The sequence below is a fragment of the Poecilia reticulata genome, chromosome 22 (genome assembly GCF_904066995.2).
Source record: "Poecilia reticulata chromosome 22, P_reticulata-male-v2, whole genome shotgun sequence".
Classification (NCBI taxonomy): domain Eukaryota; kingdom Metazoa; phylum Chordata; class Actinopteri; order Cyprinodontiformes; family Poeciliidae; genus Poecilia; species Poecilia reticulata.
Genome location: NC_088851.1, coordinates 17,935,986 through 17,955,266, shown reverse-complemented (window position 1 = coordinate 17,955,266; position 19,281 = coordinate 17,935,986). Strand labels below are relative to the sequence as shown.

The 19,281-nt window shown below is 38.9% G+C and overlaps 1 protein-coding gene across 2 annotated transcripts; it reads right to left on the bottom strand.

The window, feature by feature from the left end:
- Positions 1–2,424: 2,424 nt before the first annotated feature.
- On the bottom strand, positions 2,425–16,557 carry bmf1 (BCL2 modifying factor 1). 2 transcript variants are annotated; one of them, XM_008399430.3, is made up of 4 exons: positions 16,095–16,557; positions 13,811–14,008; positions 13,017–13,180; positions 2,425–6,931 (listed from the first exon to the last, which is right to left on the bottom strand). In XM_008399430.3, the coding sequence occupies exons 2-4, from the start codon at positions 13,980–13,982 to the stop codon at positions 6,815–6,817; spliced, it is 453 nt and encodes a 150-aa protein (XP_008397652.2). In that variant the 5' UTR covers positions 13,983–14,008; positions 16,095–16,557; the 3' UTR covers positions 2,425–6,814. The 2 variants fall into 2 exon arrangements, with proteins under 2 accessions (XP_008397652.2, XP_008397651.2); XM_008399429.3 differs by having other exon boundaries at positions 13,017–13,210; positions 16,095–16,551.
- Between the last annotated feature and the right edge of the window lie 2,724 nt (positions 16,558–19,281).

Below are 19,281 nucleotides of genomic sequence, written 5' to 3'. Positions count from 1 at the left end.
AAGCTCTGACAGAATCTGCTCTTTATTCTGCTGAACTAGAAAGCCGGGCGAGTAGGAGGCTGCAGTGTTTTGATTGGCTTTGCAGACATAAACAAGAGCCGTACTTGTGTGTGACCCCTCAGCCTGACCTCAGAGATAGACGCTTCTCTAATGGGTGTCTCTTTCAGCAGGCAGCCAAGTGAGGGGAACAGAGAAGCCATTGTTTGAACCAGGGAAAGCCAATGCTCTCCCCATTTAAGTGCTGATCTTAAAGGAGAGAGCCACAAAATGTGAGCTAAACGGGGTTATTCCTGCCTTCAGGTTCATATTTGGTGTAGTATTTAAAGACACTGAAGCCTGTAGTCACATGATGAATATACAATTTGACAGATGTCTAAGTAACACTTCCAATTATCTTCCATTCAAAGTTAACAACCCTATATTTGAAACATTTAAAACCCGAGCTTAAGTGGGGAGAGACACTGTAGATTTGCACCCTAAGTCAACTGTGGCTGGAATAGCAGCTGTTGTTCAGTTTTGATCACTTCCTTTGGCACGCTCATTGATGTGTATTTGTTTATGTCAAAGTGCAAGAGAGTTCTTCTGCTGTAGGCTCCCAAACAGGTGAGACAGGTGTGGTTGAAGCATGAAACTCTACCTGGCACGTACAACAATAAGAGTGCCACGCGTCAGCCTCAAGGAAAGAGACGGTAGGATGTCTGCTATGCAGAAAGCAAAAGCATCATTCTCTGTAGTGTTATTACAAGTGCTTGCACCTTAATCTTTCACTGGTGTCAGTACAGGGCCTACAGAAGAATGAATAGAAAGCTGGAACATTTTGCAAATAATACATCACAAACATAGCTAAAAGACTGAACAAATGCTTTATGTTTACGTGTGTCAGGAGTAATCAATCTCCCCCGGAGCCTTCAGGCACTGAGGGTGCAGCGTAACTAATCTGCAGGCTCAGCAGGTCGGCCTTAACCTTTGAAGATGTGACAGTACCTCTTCTTGTTCAATATACACACGGACCTATTCTCTTGTCATGCAGTGCGGGCACACAGTATCTGCACGTGTGCATTGTTCGGACAGCAGATATTAGAGATTTCAGGAAGCCCCGCTGCTTCCACCAAACTAATTACTAAACTGTAGATGAAAATGATGAAAAAAAGTCTTTTGCGATTCGCCTGGTTGGCTTCAAAGACACAGCTGGACTCAGACACTTGCTAATCAGCCAGTGGCTTATATGCTCAATACAAAACTCCTGCAAATAGAGTTACAGCACAAAGGATCAGAAGCAAGACAAAAGAGAAAGAAATGTTTGGGCCACAACTTTTTTTTATTTTTTTGTCTGTGGTTAGATGACATGGTATTAAGGTCAAGAAAGAATTTTTTTTTCTAAGTTTTCACATTTATATGAATATGGCTGTAATGCTTTACAGTGCCTTGGGAACATATCAACACATCGTGAACTTTATCAAACTTTGTCATGTTTTATTCAGACCTTGTGATTTTATAAGATAGACCAACACAAAGTGGAGCATGTGACATTTGAAGAAAATCACATATGGTTTTTAGATTTAATTTTATATATATATATATATATATATATATATATATATATATATATATATATATATATATATATATATATATATATATATATATATATATATAAAATTGGAAGATTGTATCATACATTTGAATGCTGTCCTCTGATACCTCTAAATGAAATTCAGTCTAAAGAGCTATCTTAAGAAGTCCCCTAAATTATAGTGGTTTGTTAGACAACATTAGTGAAAAACATCATGAAGACGAAAAAACGTAGCAGACAAGTTCAAGATAAACGTGGAGAGGTTTAAAGCTGGGTTAGGTTATCAAACAGCATACCAAGCTTTGGCCTCGCCTGACACATTTTAGACTAGATTTGAAACTGTGGCAGAGGTTCACCTTCCAGCATGCAAACAGAGCTGCAGTGGAATAGTTTAGATCCAAGCATAGCCATGTGTTAAGATTGAGCCAGACATAGTTGAGAACCAAATTTCAGTGAGATTATAAGGCACTTCAAATGATGTCATATTATATCACATCATATAATGATATTCACATGTGATCTCCATTTAACTGTGCAGAGCTTGAGCTATTTTCCAAAAAAAGAAGGGGGGAAATTTCTGTCTAGATCTACAATTCTTGTAAAAGCCGACCCCTAAACACTTGTTATAGTGGGAGGGAAAAGTTGTTCTACAAATTATTAACTAAGTGGGGCAGAACACAGAGCGAGCCTGCTATTATGCACTTAGTTTTGATCTGTCTTCTAATTCTAAAACAAAACACAACGAAGTTCATGTTCGTAATGTGTCGAAAATGGAAAAATCTCTAGTGGAGTAAATATTTTTGAAAGGAACTGTATGTTACCTTCATCACCACAGCAAAAACTTAACTCGGTTTGATAACTTCCATAATATTTTATTGAAAAAAGTACCAATAAACAACAAGAAATCCAGAAAAAAACATTTGTAGAGCAAAACTCTGTATATACAGCATATTGCACTACATAGCAAATTGTCTTTACTTCCATATGAATATTAACAACCAGAAAAAATACATATAAACACAAGATAAAAAGAGTGCACAGTAGAGTCTCGAAAACACACAGTCAATGTTTACAAAAATGCTACATTTTCGCTGGGTCTCATTTCTTGGTATACAGAGAGTGTGTGATAATCAAGACTTCATTGAAATTGAGCAGTTAAAGGCATATTCCAGGGTTTTTTTTTTAGAAATACATGGTCAGCTATCTGTTCCGTAAAGAAGGGCAAACATTTTATAGCAACGAGTTCATGAGTTAAGTCAATCAAACCGTATCATGTTTGGCCCAAGTTTATTACACTATAGTAAGATGTGCAAGGAATGTTCAGAGTTCATTTTTAATAAAAACAAATGATTTAGATCTCATTGACTTTAAAATGATCCTGCTTGTATTAAAAAAGTCTTGCAAGAATGAACTGTCCTTACAAAAAAAGACACTTTTTCTTAAGAAAATACAATTTTAAAAGTTAAGAAAGACCTCAAAGAATAAATGTTATGGTACAAAACAGGCTAAATCTTCTTCCAAAAACACAAATTCCAATATAAAAGTAAAAGTGGAAAACAAAATTCAAGACACTGATGGTTTCCAAAAAGTACCTGTCCAAGTCTTGGACCTCAGCAATCACAAAATGCTGTGAGCACAATTTAGGAAACTTCCACTTAAAAAAATATAAGGACACCATGGTGGCTTGTTTCCCTTTTCAATAAATCAACAGGCTGTCAAACCTGAACCTTCTTGTCCAAATAATGCACAGAGATACAGCTGACACATGGCCAGATTAGCCTATGAGAACAATCCAGAGTTTATACTATACATTAAAATACTTCTGGGATTTACAGAAACAAAGTACTTTCCAGTGCATACTGATTACAACACAATGATTGGGATTAAGGAACAAACATTCTGTGGTTTGTGTAAATAGGAAACCTTTTCATTTCTATGCTTTCTCAATAGCCTGGGTGTCATTAATGGGCACGATGTATGATGACTAATTATACAGGAGCTAAGTTGAACTGCATTGGAACTACTGCATTTCTGGACCCCAAAAAAATAAAAAATCATAAACGTTTTAAACAAATTGAAAATTTTGAGTTTGCTTTACCAATAACCATATTCAATTTTTAAGTGTCACACATTCATACGGGCTTGAAAGGTGGTTTATAGTTTTTCTCTTCATATTGGCAACAACATACAACACATATTTATTAACTTCTGTTGTGGCTGTGAGTGAAAAGTAGAAGAAAATGTGCACTCTGTTCCATGACAAACTCAGAGCTTGCTTTTTTTTTTTTTTTTTACAGGCTGTGAGAAATGAGTGATACAATAAAAAAAAAAAATCAGGCACAATTATTCTTAAGCTGAACCATTTATGAGTCCAAGATCAAAGCAGAAAGAGGAAGAGGTGATTGCACACACAAGTGTATACAGTAGAAATTGGTCAAACATACCAAAATAAATTAAAAAGGAAGAACAAATAAATTACAAATTAAATGAACTACTGAAAAAAAAACCATGCCATGCAGGAGCAGCATGAGGAGGAAGTCAAGAGCTGATCGTGCGACGAGGTGCTACAGGGACTGGCTCAGTGTTCAGGATCTGCAGGAAACTATTACCACAACCACACTTAGTGCACCTCTCTCTCCTCTGACTGCAAACTCAGGAGCCCCTGTCACCACCACTGCATGCCAGCCCAGACTCCTCAAACTGTACCTATGTGTGTGTGTGTGTGTGTGTGTGTGTGTGTGTGTGTGTGTGTGTGTGTGTGTGTGTGTGTGTGTGTGTGCTGGAAATTAGACTACAGGAAATCTAAATGAAATGAAAATACAGAAGACTTGAAAACACCTCAAGAGGTTCTCTAACATAAATAAATGGGTGACAACACTCCTTTTCTCTGAAACATGTAACAGATTCTCAAGGTTACCAGTAGCCCAAAAAGTCTGTCCCTGAGACATCTTAAAGAGAAAACGAGACAGTAATTATGCAGTGATCAACTTGATACATTGTAAGGAGCAAGTAATTATAGACCCCTGATATGTATTGCTCCTCGGGTCCAAAAGATTCAGCATAAAAATAATAATAAAAAAACCCCATAAAAAACATAACAATATCTTTAACAGTGTCTTTATATGTATTCATATTTCAACGGTAATTACAGCCTTTTTCACTTTTGTTTCTTTTCAGAGACAGTTTGTCTGGTGAACCAGTGGTGGTTATGTGTTTACCCACGTCCCAAATCTAAATCTGAGTACCACAGACAATGTAAGATCACCCAACAGAATATCAAATGATGTGAAACCGCACAAGGGTATCCTGAGAGGAGGAGATTCTGTTTCACAGACTGTTTATGCCATATTAGCTTGGTGTTCCAAGCTGGTCTTCTGAGAAAAAGTTGCTCTCGCTCAACTGAAATCTTGAAACAGTGGTGAGTGAAATTTCCAGAACTGATGCTAAATGCACATTGTGCTCAGTCAGTCGGGACTCAATACTGATTATTTGTCTTGGCCATATACGTGAATACATCTGAAATGTGGTGGCAAAGAAACAAGCCGGGACTGAAAAACCTTCATACGAGAAAGAGGTTAGGTCGGAAACAATCTGAACTCTTAAACAGGTGGAAGTCTAGTGCAAAAACAGTGGATCCACAGCTCCACTTAAAGGGCATGGAGGTCTGAAAACAATCACATAAAAAGAACACATAAAATGAAGGGAAAATCCTAGGAATAAGGCTATGTAAAAAAAAAAAATGTATATTTGGTGAAATGAAACTTAAAGTAAACTTTTAAACAGTGTGACAGTGTGCTTGATTCATTTGCTCTAATTTAGTGCATGGTGCAAGACCTTAATAGTTTTTTATATACATGTAAAAGTCAACACCCTATGTTTTTAATGTAAATATCTACTCAGTGTGCTACATCTCAGACATCCCTTAGCTGTTAGTACAGCTACAAGATATAACATTTCTATTCATTAACTTTCATGTCAAATGGCAGTTGTTTTATTTGGGCGATCCTGCTCTTCGTCCAGAGTGGGCAAGGCCTGGTGGGCATCATCAGTACCCGTTATGTCAATTGTAACCCAAACAAATTTTCAGTTGTGTAACTAAATGCCCAGTCAATGGGAAACTTTTTTTTTTAATAAGTAACCTTTCACGATTCTGAGAAGTTTTTCAGAATAACGTTCATCACAGAAATTGGAACAAATGTATAGAAGGGACATTTATGCAAAAATTCCCAGTGAACTTATCTATGCTATCAGAAAATACAAGAATAATTAATGTTGCTACAAGCAAAATCGAAACAAGATCCTAAAATATGTAAATGATTTGCATGTTAAGTATCCACTACTGAACTGTATTTAAAGCTAATTTATCTTGTCAGTTCTTTAGTCATAAAAGTGGAGTCATCTGCATAATGTCTGACATTTATCTTAAGTCTTTCTTGATGTTTATCAGGTCTGCTGGCACCAACCAGGCCCGTTTAACCAGGTAGTGTTGTTCAGAACTGCAAACTTCACCTCTTATATAGTTGAAAAAGTCCCAAATGTTTGACATGTAGCGCACAACTAAACTTTGATAACAATTCACAGTGTGCCAACTTTTTTATGTACATGTTTACCTTATTCCTGAAATCCTACAAGATATGAAGGGTTAAAATTGACACCAAAGCACAGAAAATAAAGAGAAAAATACATAGAAAAGATAAATAGATAAATGTCCCATTGAGGTGAGGTGCAAAATGCTTTGTTCTGGGAAGTGGCCTCTTTGGAAGTGAGTAAATTAACTTGACTGGTCTCCTGGGGGACTTCAGAAAAGAAACCGTCACACCACATTACATTTCATTTCCTTAACCATCTCATCTTGCTCGTCAAAAAAAAACCTTCTGGCAGAAGACACTGACTAAGGCATTCCCAAGGTCTGTGGAGGTCAGGTCTTTTAAGAAGGACACATATTGAAGTGCACAGAAAAAAAAAAAAATGAACAATGTACTGTACAAGACAACTACATGACATGTAGGCCTAAATATAAACATTGTCCTTTAGATGAATCCCGGAGCATCATGGCATCTTCTTTTAAAGAAAAAAAACACACGCCCTTGTATAAAATTTGGTTGTCGCCGTCCCGCGGTGACTATTTTCCCTCCTTTCTTTCCTCCCTCAAACAGACCCGTGTTAGATTGGACAGTGCCTTCAGGAGTCCAGTTCGTCACAACAGAGACGAAGACAAAGGATATAAGAGGAAGTTCCCCCTCACCTCCGTCCTGCTCCACCTCCTCCAGCAATAAACCCCCTATCAAACAGGAGGCTGAGAAGAGCTGCAGTCATGCGCCACCACAGCGGCCCCTGATTCCTTTGGTTTTGTTGATACTGAAAAAAAATCAAACAAAAATGAAGCATTTAGCCGTTAGTGCAGTCGACAAACTCCAAAAAACAACACTAAGAAAAAGTAATGATTTGGTCTTTATTATTGCGTTTAGTTTGCATTTGGTTGTGAAATGATGCAATTGACAAGAGGCACAGTGAAGTAGGTCAACTAGGAAGACAGAACCAGTCACTGGAACAGCGGTGATATTTCCACAACAGCCTGCTTCTGTCCCCAACAGCATTTATTACTTGAGCCTCTATCTCTGTGCTGGGTCCACACAAAGTCAGGCTTCCTAATAAACATTCCAAGCAATAAACACATTCATCATACAGTCACAGTTTTTTTTTCTTCCTAATCTGTTTGCTTGAGACCAGCAGCCAGCAACTAAAGACGAGACTCTTAGGTCTGCAAGCCAATTGGATTGTGTACGATTAGGGGGGATAATGCTATCTCGCTCATTGAGAACCTGAGATAAGATAATTGTACCAAATGGGATTAGGGGGCTCCTGATGAGGGCCAGAGAGTCTCTGAAAAAAAATGCATCTACATGACAGCTACAGTAGTCCAACAGCTCACCTGCTGATGAAAGACAGACTCTTTTATGGCTGATAATGATGAGACTATTTTCAGTCTGTAGTAGTCCAATTAATAAAGCTAAATTTACTTTAGCTAATAAGGCTTAAACTATGACTCATTTTATGTGACAGGCCAACACTGTGTAGTGTATATTGTGAAGTGGAGGGTCAGTTATATATGGTTTTAAATAAGTCTGAAAAGACTGGCATGCATGTCTATTCTGCCCCTTTGAATAAACATTTTTTACAAAATCCTTTTACTCTAAATGTCTAAGACTTTTTTAAGGTGTTACTGGCTGTAGTGGCCTTTATTTGATAGTGAATTGACAGGAACGTGGGTAATGAGAGGAGGAAGACATGCAGCAAAGGTCACCAGGCCGGGAATCGAACCTGCAACAGCTGCGTCAAAGACTAAGACCTCCATATGTGGGTTGTGCTTAACAATTGTGCCACCATGGCACCCCGCAAGTCTAAGTCTTTTGAGATATGCCTCAACCAGCTTTACACATCTGGAGATTGAAACATTATCCTGAAGATGGCATGCCCTGCAGTTCCTTCTGGGCATTTATACTTCACAAGTGAAGTCAATACATTGCAAGGTTCTTGTTTTTTTAAAATAAAGTCGTCGGGGGGGATTCATAGGAGGTGTCATGTCACATAATGCTAAAATCTACACCAGAAGTTTCCCCCATGCTACTCTATTGAAAACAATGGTGGACAAACTTAGTTTAGCAATCTTGTTGCATATGCTTCTAATTTAAACGATAAAACTTGCCTTCTTACTATTCTACAGCTGTCTGGTCACACACCATCCTTTTACGAAAACCAATGATGCACCTTAATCGCTGTTAAAGTGTTTTGTGAAAGGGGCTATTTTCTTCCTCTTCTTTTATGCAATGTTTCAAGTCCAGACCGACTGGACTGGATGGAGAAACAATGACCAGAGCACCTCCTTCCAAATTTTTGCATTTTCTCCTAAATTAGTTTTGGTGAACTGCACATGAAACTTCCTATGCATTTTATTTTTCACAATGGGGTCTGGAGTGAGCAATTAATAGCTGCTAGGTGACTTTTCCACCTAGCCTATGAATCTCTGCAGATCCTCCAGAGTTACCATAGACCTCTTGGTTGCTTCTCTGATGAATGCTTTTCTTCCTTGGCCTGCTTATCGTTTTCCCATTCTCTTAAATTTTGATTAATACACTGAATAGGTCTCGGTGAGGTGCTCAAAGATTAGAACGCTGTTTTATAACAAAATGTGGTGCTCTAAACATGACCTGTCTGTTATGTTCCTTGGTCTTTATGATGATATTTGTTCACTAGTGTTCACTAACAAACCTCTGAGGCTTTCTGAGAACAGCTCTAATAATACTGTGATTAATTGCACACCAGCAATTAATCACAAAATCTCTTAACTAATTAGGAAACCGCTAAAGGTAGTTGGTAGAACTGAATGTTATGTAGAAGTATTAGAGCAAGAAAATGTGGTTACTTATAGTAACCACATAACAGTGGTAACAGAAGGTAACCTTCACATTAACAAGGTTCCTTCACATTTTCACACACAATTTTCTTTACACTTGCACAAAAGCTAAGATCGCAATAAAAACCACTTCAGTTCGAGGTTGTAATGAGACAAAATGTGGACATGTTTGTGCATGATTGCTTTTGGAAAGCACTCATCATGATGTCCAGACCTTGAAACAGTTGAAAGACAGGAGCTGCCACTGTGATAAGACTGTTGGGTTTTTTCATTCTCTTATCAATCTGTGGTGAACATTGCATGGTGTTGCGTAAGCTTTACCATGTTCCAGCTAGCATGAGATAATCTAGCTTTTCCACTCCCCTACTCTTACTTGTGCTCCAAAGAAAAAAAAATAAAATAATGAAAAGGATACAAAACCATGGCATCAGCACTTGGGAAGGTCTCTGTTACACATTGTATCTAAATTTTGCCTGGGGATATTATGATAGTGTAATAAAAGTAACAGAGTGGATTATATCATCACAAGCTAAAAGCTTAAACTTGAAAAAACATGAGATACATCTTCAGACTTTTTATTTAAAGCATAATTATATGATTATACTGGTAAATTAGATTTATTTGGTTGGCAAATATTGAGTATTTGTTAGCAAATGCTGCGATGCCAATATGTCATGTTAGGAATTTATCACGTTTTGCTCTAAACTGCAAGAAGAGCAATTAATCTTTCATCTCAAAAACAAAATGTTCTTGTGACCTTTTGCACTCACTTCTACCAAGTTAAGTAGAATGCACACAAATAAACAGAGAAAGAGAGTAAGAGTGACAACAAGAGGTGTGCACCAGCCTGTCACAGCGTACTCATGAGTCACGCCAGTAACTGCCAAAAGGCATCTGCCTCTAAATTTAGCTGGCTGATAGAGCGCAAGAGTCTAGCCAGATTCTCTGTGTCGTCACTCTGACACTACCCTGATGTGCTTTATCATTTTCCAGGGCAGGCTGTCCGTCAGGCCAGCTGCTCAGAAGCACCGTCTTATCACTTGAGTAAACAAACCGGCCTCCACAGCATGAAACTCTGGATTAGTCGTATCAGTAAAGAGAAAGAGCCCAAAGTAAAATACAAGCATGCAACAAAGGTTAGTAGAAAAGAAAAAAAAAATCTTTACAGATTAATAATAAGATACTAGAACTTGTTTTTATGTTAATCAAAACCTCTTCCCTCTTTTCTACAAGTGCTGAAAGGAGAGAGTGCAGAGATAAGGCCACAAACACAGCACACATGCACACACAGACACATGCACAGACACAGAAGATATTCAAGCCTGCTTTCAACACCTCCTATCCAAAGCACCGAGAGTCGTCTCTTAAAAAAACATGGGGATGAAACCTAACTCTGCTCCTTGCCCTGCGCAGACTGGAGCCGTCTTCCTGCCATTGTGACTGTCATTACTGCCATGTCTCAAATGGCAGACCAGCTAATGTCAGCCATCCTCGGGGGACCTCAGCGTCCCCTCCAGCCCTCTGTGACTGAGGAGCAATTTATCTGTCAACATCCACCAGCACTCCTGCGCTGCCTAATCCCTCGTTTCGCCTGCGGCAAGGAGCTCCCATGGAGAACACTTGCAGCCACACTGCTAAGAAAACCCATCAATGTGATGGCAGTCAGAAGCACTTGAACTGCTCCAAGACAAGTGTCTGCACTGAATAATTGCTTAATAAGTCGGCTGTGGTCCAGAGCAACAGGGCAGAGATGAGATAAAAGTTGTTTGTACAATGGGACCTGAAACATTTATTTAATTTCCCAGAACCTCCTTTCACCCTCGTTGTCAGTTGTGCGTTTCTACTGTGAGTTTCAAAACCAGGCTGTTAAGTGAGCAGGTCACTCCTACTGCAGGAGGACCGCTGAAAAATGTATCAAATTGTAATTTCCAACGTTATTTTACAATGTGCACCACTGAAATCGGAAAGGGCTGTTTGGATGCAATATTTGGAAAATAAGTGGCAAGAATTCAAACTCTTATTGGCAATAACCAGACTGGCAGATAATCAGTTACAGATACTCCAGCTGTAGTTCAGGGTCAATCTCTGCAGTGGAAATAATAGGAGTTAAATAAAACAACAACAACAACAACAACACAAAATACAACCCTGGTTCCTTGAAAAGTTTCCTACTGCTGAAACGCATCTAAGCATCAACCGCTGTTACTCAGTGAAACTTTTTGTCCCGATTCTCACAGAGAAAAAGTGAGAAGAGAGGGATGGCAAACAGCAGAAAAACAAGCATGGGTGTAGCCATGCATGCCGTGTGCATACACACACGCACACACAATACAAAGAGCTGCACAAGCAGTGCCAAAAATAGACACTGCAGAGGCACACACATCTAAGATTGTACATCATTTGTGTGTTTCAGCCTCAAAAACATGCCTCTGTAACAACATAGAAATAAACAAAAGAGAAAGATGGTTATAATCTATTTGCAAAATTCAGACTTTTCTTTTCAGACTTGAGTTAACTCAGTCATCATGGCAGAAGCACACAAAAGATTCTCACATTAAGTCATTATTATCACAATATGTGCATGCAGGATGTGACTGCACAAGGTTCGTTCTCACTCCGAATCTTTTGTTTGCTACAACAGTAAGAAGGGGCAAAAGCCACTTCCTCATCCCCTGACACAGTCCAGCCGAAGTTGTGCGTCAGTACATCCCCGGCCACAATTGCGCTTAACAGTAAACCTACCGTCTGACTGTCTGGTTCTCTGTGTGTGTTCTCCAGTGCACATGAGTCACGCTTTGCAGAGGTAGCATAAATAACCTCCACTTGATAAGCTCATGAGAAAATATCTCACACTTCATTTTGTGAGGTTAAAAATTGGAGGTTTTAGACAGGCAGGACAGAGAGGAGCCCTTTTTTCCAAAAGAGCTGAAGATGGCTGTTATCTGCGTACTTTGTGGTTTAATTTCCAAACATCCACCCCGGTCCCTTTTATGCATCATTATGGATTTAGACTCTTATTCATACTGTGTTTAATTTTTGTTTTCAGCTTGTTGCCAAGTACAGGGGTGACTGAAGACTCCCCGGAACCACAGCTGTTCCCCTCTGGGCTCATGTGTTGAGCTTTGGGTTACAACATGTTTACCTACTTCTGAAACTTCTGCTTTTTTTATGCACAGACTAAAATGTGTTTATGTTTAATTGCATACATGTTGTACATCTTGCATTTGACAGAAGCTATATGTATATTGTTCAGGTATGAAGATTTAATACACCCCACGTAGAAGCAGCACACAAACTTTGTGGACAGGGTGTATTGTTTGAGTCAGGGATCCTTATGCCACTTGCCTCTACAGCACACTGGGGAAACAGGGGAAAGGAGAGAGAAATAAACAGGAAGAGGAGGCAGGGTAAGGGACTGGTGTCGGTGGGCTATGTGGGGGAAGGGCTGTCCTGGGATCTGTGGGCTGAGGGAACAAGAGGCACAGGGCTGAAGTTGTGCCTGAACTCAGCCTCTCCAAAACAAACACGGGGCAAACACAATAAACATGAGCAAACTTTTGACCCTACATGCAACTCTGTCAGGTTACATGATTAGGTGATCTTGTAAGATTAGATTCAAAAATTTTAAAATTACTTTTGGTGGTGTTACTGATGTGTGGACTTTGGATTATGATCAGACACCTTAATGCATAACGAGTGATAATTTACTGTTGGATTCAATTTCACCGCCTGTATCCATGAATATGCCATACATTTTTCTGTTTTTTTGTGTTATAATTCCTTGGAAAAGACAACTGGAAACTTCTATAAACCAACAAAAGCCTGATAGGCGCATCTTTAGTTTATGATGTCCCTGCTGTCGTATAAAAGCGATACAATAATGCTTTATTGTTGTAAAAGTTTCTGAACTACAGTTAGAATCTTTGGATTACTTTCATCCCTTCAGTTTCTGTTTTTAACCATAATGGTGTAAAATGCAAAATAAAGTGTATCATTCAGTGTATCATTCGGTGTATCATTCCCTCTCACCTGTTGTAAGTGTTCCCGGTGAAACTGGTCGCCTATCAGCTGAAGCTTCTGCCCGATGCAAGCCTCCAAGCTGAGTGCAGCCGGCTGGTGCAGGGGTAACTGCTCCATCCTGTTCTGCTCCTCTTGTTGCCTCGCGTCAAAATCCCCGACAAGTTCAAAATGCGCTGGGAAGTGCAATCGAAAACCTGCGTTACCTGTTGAGTGTCAAGGCCAAACTTATTATCTTGTAAACAGCCACATGGTCACTGAAGCAATCCAAATGCAGCAATGACTCATGCCAGACTTCCTTTAGGAAAAGAAACAAAGGTTTGCATAGCAATGATCAGTGTCATTTAGCCTGAACACATCTTTTTTTTTTCTTTTTTTTTTTCTCAGGGGATGAGCTGCGGTTTTATTACACATAATAGTTTTATAAGTTACTCACATGTCAGGGTTAGTCAGTTGTTATGGAGCTACTTTGGAATGACTACTGTATATGATGCCTGTGTAACTTTGCTATCATTGATAATCAGCAGTATAAACAGCACAGGTGAACATCTCTGCCACTTCTCTTCAGTCATATTGGCGCCTTTTCGACAGCAAAGCAGCTGGGTAGAGTGCATACAGACCATAAAAGCTGGTGTAATGACGACTATCAGGCGCCAAGGGGTGAGATCAGTGCAGCAACACGGTTAGGCATTTCTCACAGTGAGCTGCATGTGATGATTTTGTGCTTCAGTTTTATAACACCGGTTTTCACACACAAGGCACTGTTCCCCTTTTTAATTTTAAAATGCAGCATGTCACCAACTTACCGTAGAATAATCGTCTGGGCTCCTCCGCAACACCACAGGGCAGCATGCCGTTGTGTAGCGCCTGGCCAGGACCGGGCGTCTGCGTGCCCCGGTCTTCACACTTTATCTCCCTGAAGGGCGTGCGCCAGCAGTTGGGATCTGGCTCAAACACATCATCCTCCTCATCCTCCATACGGGGGGCACTATCAGAGGAGCAGCCTTGAATAGATTGTGAGAAGCCATGGTTTAGCGGTGGGTGATATGGACTTCAAGTTTTATCACGATACTTTGTAATACTATTGTGATAACAATAAAAGGGACAATAAGAACTATTTATTACTACTTTTTTGGTTAGTTTAGGCTATGACTGCATGACACACCAATCAACAGCATTGTTATTAAAAAACATTGTCATTTGTAATATGCTTTTCTTTAGGGCATCAGTCATGTAAAAACGTGTGATTTGAGTCACACAACTGCATACTGCATTTAATCAGTGATTCATCAATAATTAAAGATCATTAATTTGAATTTACATTATAATAAATGTATAATAGATAGATAGATAGATAGATAGATAGATAGATAGATAGATAGATAGATAGATAGATAGATAGATAGATAGATAGATAGATTGATATTTTTGAGGCTGATCTTAGGTCAGACTATGCTGCCCTTGGATCTATTACTAACAATAACCTGTTAACCTATTTTATTCAGTCTAATAGAAGAAAACTGAGCCACAAAGGAGTTGGCATCATTTGTTTCTCAGGATTAAATTCAACAAATGACTGTGTTCAACTGTAACCACAGTTCACTGCGGTTATCCAATTCAGTTGAGGCATGGTCACACAAAATAGAGTTTGGCGGTCTCTTTCACTCGCTTTTGCCGGGCTTCTTAATTAACTGCCCTGTAAATAATTTTACTAAGATTCGGCATTTTTGCACCATTGCACATATGAAAGTGACATTTCAGCATGCAGCAACAAAGCAACAAACTCTCACTAGAAGAAATTAAGCCAATTTTACCACAAGAGTGTGGAAAGAGTCTCAAAGAAAAGTTGGCAACCTCTCCAAAGGCAATGATCTGCTGCAAGTCAACCCTGAACCTTAAAGTGGGTCAAAGAGTTATCAAAATATGTCTCAAATTCAAGCCGCCTCTCGAGCAAAACCCAAATCCACAATCAAGTTGTAATACAGGGTTATGATACTACCACAATTCCAAATTAGGGTCCAAAGCAAAAACGTAATGACAGTCCTTGAGGAAAATCCTGAGCCACTTTCCCTGACCTGGTCTCCACAAGAAGGAGGGGGTTTGATTTCTTCAGCACAAGCAGAAAGTCCTGCCTGTCTGCTTTATGAGCACAGCTTAATGCTTTGTTTTGACAAACACAGGGTAAGAACACTCTACAAGGGCTTTGTAAAAGAAAAAAAAATATTAAAAAACACTTCCAGATGAACTCTATTGTTTTGCTTTGCTCCACTGCCCAGGCAGAGATCCGTGTGTTTCTGTCAAGCAGTGGCTCCCCCTGCTGCAGACACTATAAGTGGAGGCTGGCTGGTGGTCGTAAGCAGTGAGGCAGCTCTGTTATTGCCACAGTTTTTATACAACACAGCCTCACATCAGAACACTTCAACTTTATGTAATACTGCACATAAGATCTCAGGAGCCACATAATGTGAAAGGGAAGAAAAAAAAAAGTTTGTAGTCACACAAACAATTTTGTAAAACTTCAAATTGCTTATTTAACTATCCATACCGTTGAGATTATAAAAAGTTTTAACCGCAACCTGAAAATTATCGTTTGGCGTCAAAGCGGAAGTTGACTGATATGAGGGAGTTTCAATAACCCTGATTATCGAAAAAAAAAAAAAAAATCATAAATTATAAAATAATGTGTGAAAATGCATTTTAAACATATCAAGCGGGAGAAAAATCGCATCAATGTTAGGCATATAAAGTGAAACATGTGCCATTTCACGTTTACAAATGTTTAATATTGCGTCACTTTAAGAGTGCTGAAGCTTTCTGCGGCGTAGAGCTCATTCACCGGCCGGACATGTGTGTGAAAGCCGGGAGAAGCCGGTTTAATTTAACTCCACTAAAACAATGGACAGTCTGCGTTATTTAAAGTTCTGCTTTTAACGGAGACGTACCGAAGTGCCATAACATGCTTCATGTTTCGAGACAATTTAGATTCTGTTATTTAAACAACGACGACGTATTGTTTGTTTGCGTCTCTCTCAGTATGATCAGCTGGCGGAAAAGCGTTATGCAGTTTAGACTTGTTTTTCATGTACTCACCGCAAAGCCAGGCTTCGTTTTAATAACTATCTCACCAGCACACAGAGGGGGCTTGGAAAAAAGACGAAGGAGACTTCAATATCCTGCCAAGATTAAGCGAGTTTAATCCGTTTCACTTCCACGGCTACTTCCATTCTGCGAGAAAGAACTGCTACAAGTCCATTTGACGTCAGTTTTAATCTGGGTCCGAGAGCGGGGTGTGCACGCGAGGTTTTCGGCCAATGGTGGCATTTGTTTATATCCCGCCCTCTCTGTCGTGTATTCAGACACGTGGATGGGAAATTCCCCCGAGCACAAGACGGCTTTCACGCTACTACTGAAATCATGTGGTTAGAGAGCCTTGTCGAGCTGCTGTCATCTGGAGGGTGTATTTACACACGCGTAGCGTATGTAGCCCTGGTTTACACTGACAGATGCGAACGTAACGTGAATGCATTGCCCTCAGAACTGTGCAAAAGCTTAAATCACTTTGCTTCCAAGTAATGAAGCTTTGTTACAGTGATCTTAATCAATATTCATGTCCTTTAAAACAAAAGTAGAATGACTCAAGACTTCAAAATAAAAGTTTCTGCAACACTTTATTTGAAGGGGTGTGCATAAGACTGACATGACACTTTCATAAATATAACACCTGCCAGTAACATCACTGGGTCTTCATGAATGTTTATGACTTGTCATGAAGTGTCATTTGGTCAATAATGCCACTTTAAATACAAAGTTGCATTAGAACTTGCATTAAAAGTCCATTAAAAGTGTCAACTGCATTTTGTTTCAGAAAAAATAACATTTTAATGCAAAGTTGCATTGAACTTTGCATTAAATGTTCACAAAAGGTATCAACTTTGCATTAAGTGTTATTATTTATTGAATGATACTTCATGACAACAATCATAAAAATTCATGAAAGGTGTTATGTTTATGACAGTGTCATGTCAGTCTTATACACACCCCTTGAAATAAATTGTTATCAACATTTCATTGCATCCTAACACGAAAGGTAAATCCCTTGCAAAATTATTTAAACCCCATTTTAAAATTTTTTTCAGCTTACGAGAACAAACCTCAGTGTGAATATGTTGGTAATTTATGTGATATACCAACAGAGAGTAAATGAAAAGAACAAAAATAAAGTTTCCAATTGTTTTCCAGAAAATGGTCTGAAAAGTGTGGTGTTCATTTGCATTTAGACCCATTTACTCTCATATCTGCAAATAATATTTAGTGTGTGTTCATGTAATCTGTTTTCAGTTTAATCACACCTCTTCTGTCTTGTATTTAGGGGTCTTCAGTGTGACCCATTCTTTCTCCAGGACCTTCTACATATCCACACACCAGAACCTCAAGGTCAAATAACTTAATGTTATTTCTGTTTCGAGATCTAAATTAAAAAGCAGAGGTGACAATGCATTTGCAGTGGCTACCTCTATTCTGCAAATATCGGCAACTTATGAGTAGAAATCTATTTACAAGATAATCTGTAGTTGTGCACAAATCCAGGTTTGAGGTTTGAAACATTATGAAAGCAATGTTTCATTGTCACATTAATTTATAATTTAATACACTGAAGTATGTGGTGTAACATGGCACTCAGTTCATCATCCTTTCTGTTTGTTGCTGGTGAAAATGACCTAAATTAATCTGGGACAGACCTAGATCTTGATCAATATAACTAGGCACCTGCAGTAGAACTCATATCTGCCACAGGTTTGTGACACAGATATAGCTGATATAAGTTACAGTTTCAGTTATAAGCATGCTGAGGTTTTATAACAACCAATTCACAAAAGTTGACTGGATCCCAAAAACACTGCAACAAACATTTAATGTATTGAATTACAACACTACATTACTGACAGGGTAAATGCTGAGGTTCTGTTTTTGTGAATGTCGTTAAAACCCATGACAGGTAAATGAAGCGTTTGTCCTCTTGCTGACACAAGGCTCTGCGGAGAAATGCTTCCTGTAAAGGCAAACCTCTATTGTCGTCGTTTGTCATTAAGCAAATCATTTATTTTTTGCTCACCGGTCACAACACCAGCAACATTCATCTACAGCGTCTGCTCAAGAAATAAAGTTTCAACTTGCACATAAATAAACAAGTCACTTATTGGAAAACGACACATTTTTTTTCTAACTCTTATATCACTATAATGTATGAGAGTCAGAGAACAGGTAATCTGTTCGCATTTCTTCTGCTTGCACACACCCAGATGTTCTTTGTCCACACTGATGAGACAGGTTATTTAGTGCTAAATGAGGAACCTGTTTGATATTATGCAATAGTTTTAAAGTTAAGGCTAATTTGTGGATAAAACTAGCATACAAAGATAAACATTTTAGTGCAAGTTAAACTTTACAAACAGTATTTGCTAACAGTTGGCATGTTTTTTTTAAATACTAAACTGTTTCTTAAAGTTTACGCTGCAGTGAGCCAAATGTGAGTTATAGTCCATCCTGGCTTGATTGTAGCAGACATGTTGTTATGGAGTGCAGATGTTGGTAATCTTCCCCTCTGTCAGTGCTGGAGTACTGATCAATAAACAGAACAGCTGGAGCAGAGGCCCTCGACTCTTTGCATTCTCACACATCAACCCTGCCCCCCAGCTGTGCTTTCCTCTCTATGTGTGGTTCTGGAGCGAGATCATGTCCCACCATTCAGCTGTGTGACAAGTCACAGCTCCCTGCCCCCCTACTCTTTCACCAGTTAATTAGATGGACAGCTAACTTTGGGCTTTGTCCCACCTGCAGCCTCTTTAAAGACATAGGGATGCACAGTGATAGAAAGACTGGTATTCTATAAATTTAAGGACATTCTATAGAAAACCTTGACAAAAGACCAGAGACTAGAGGACAGCTTCAATTTTCATTAAGAAAACAACTTTAAACATGTAGCCAGAGCTACAAAGGGATTTAGATAAAATGGCCCAGTCAAAGTAAAGATCAAAATCTCAATCAGAATCTATGACAGTTCTAGAAAATGGACGTTCTCCATACAGTCTGATAGAGCTTTTATTTCACAAAGAAGGATGGACATTTTCAGTATTCATCTCTAGATGCACAGTTGCCTCACTGCCTCAAGTGAGAGGTGGTTCTGCAAAGTGTTGACACTACAAATGCCGGCAACACATTTAAAGAATTTTATTTGTAAAACACAGTGAGAAATTCATTTGTTATGTTTCCTCCACTT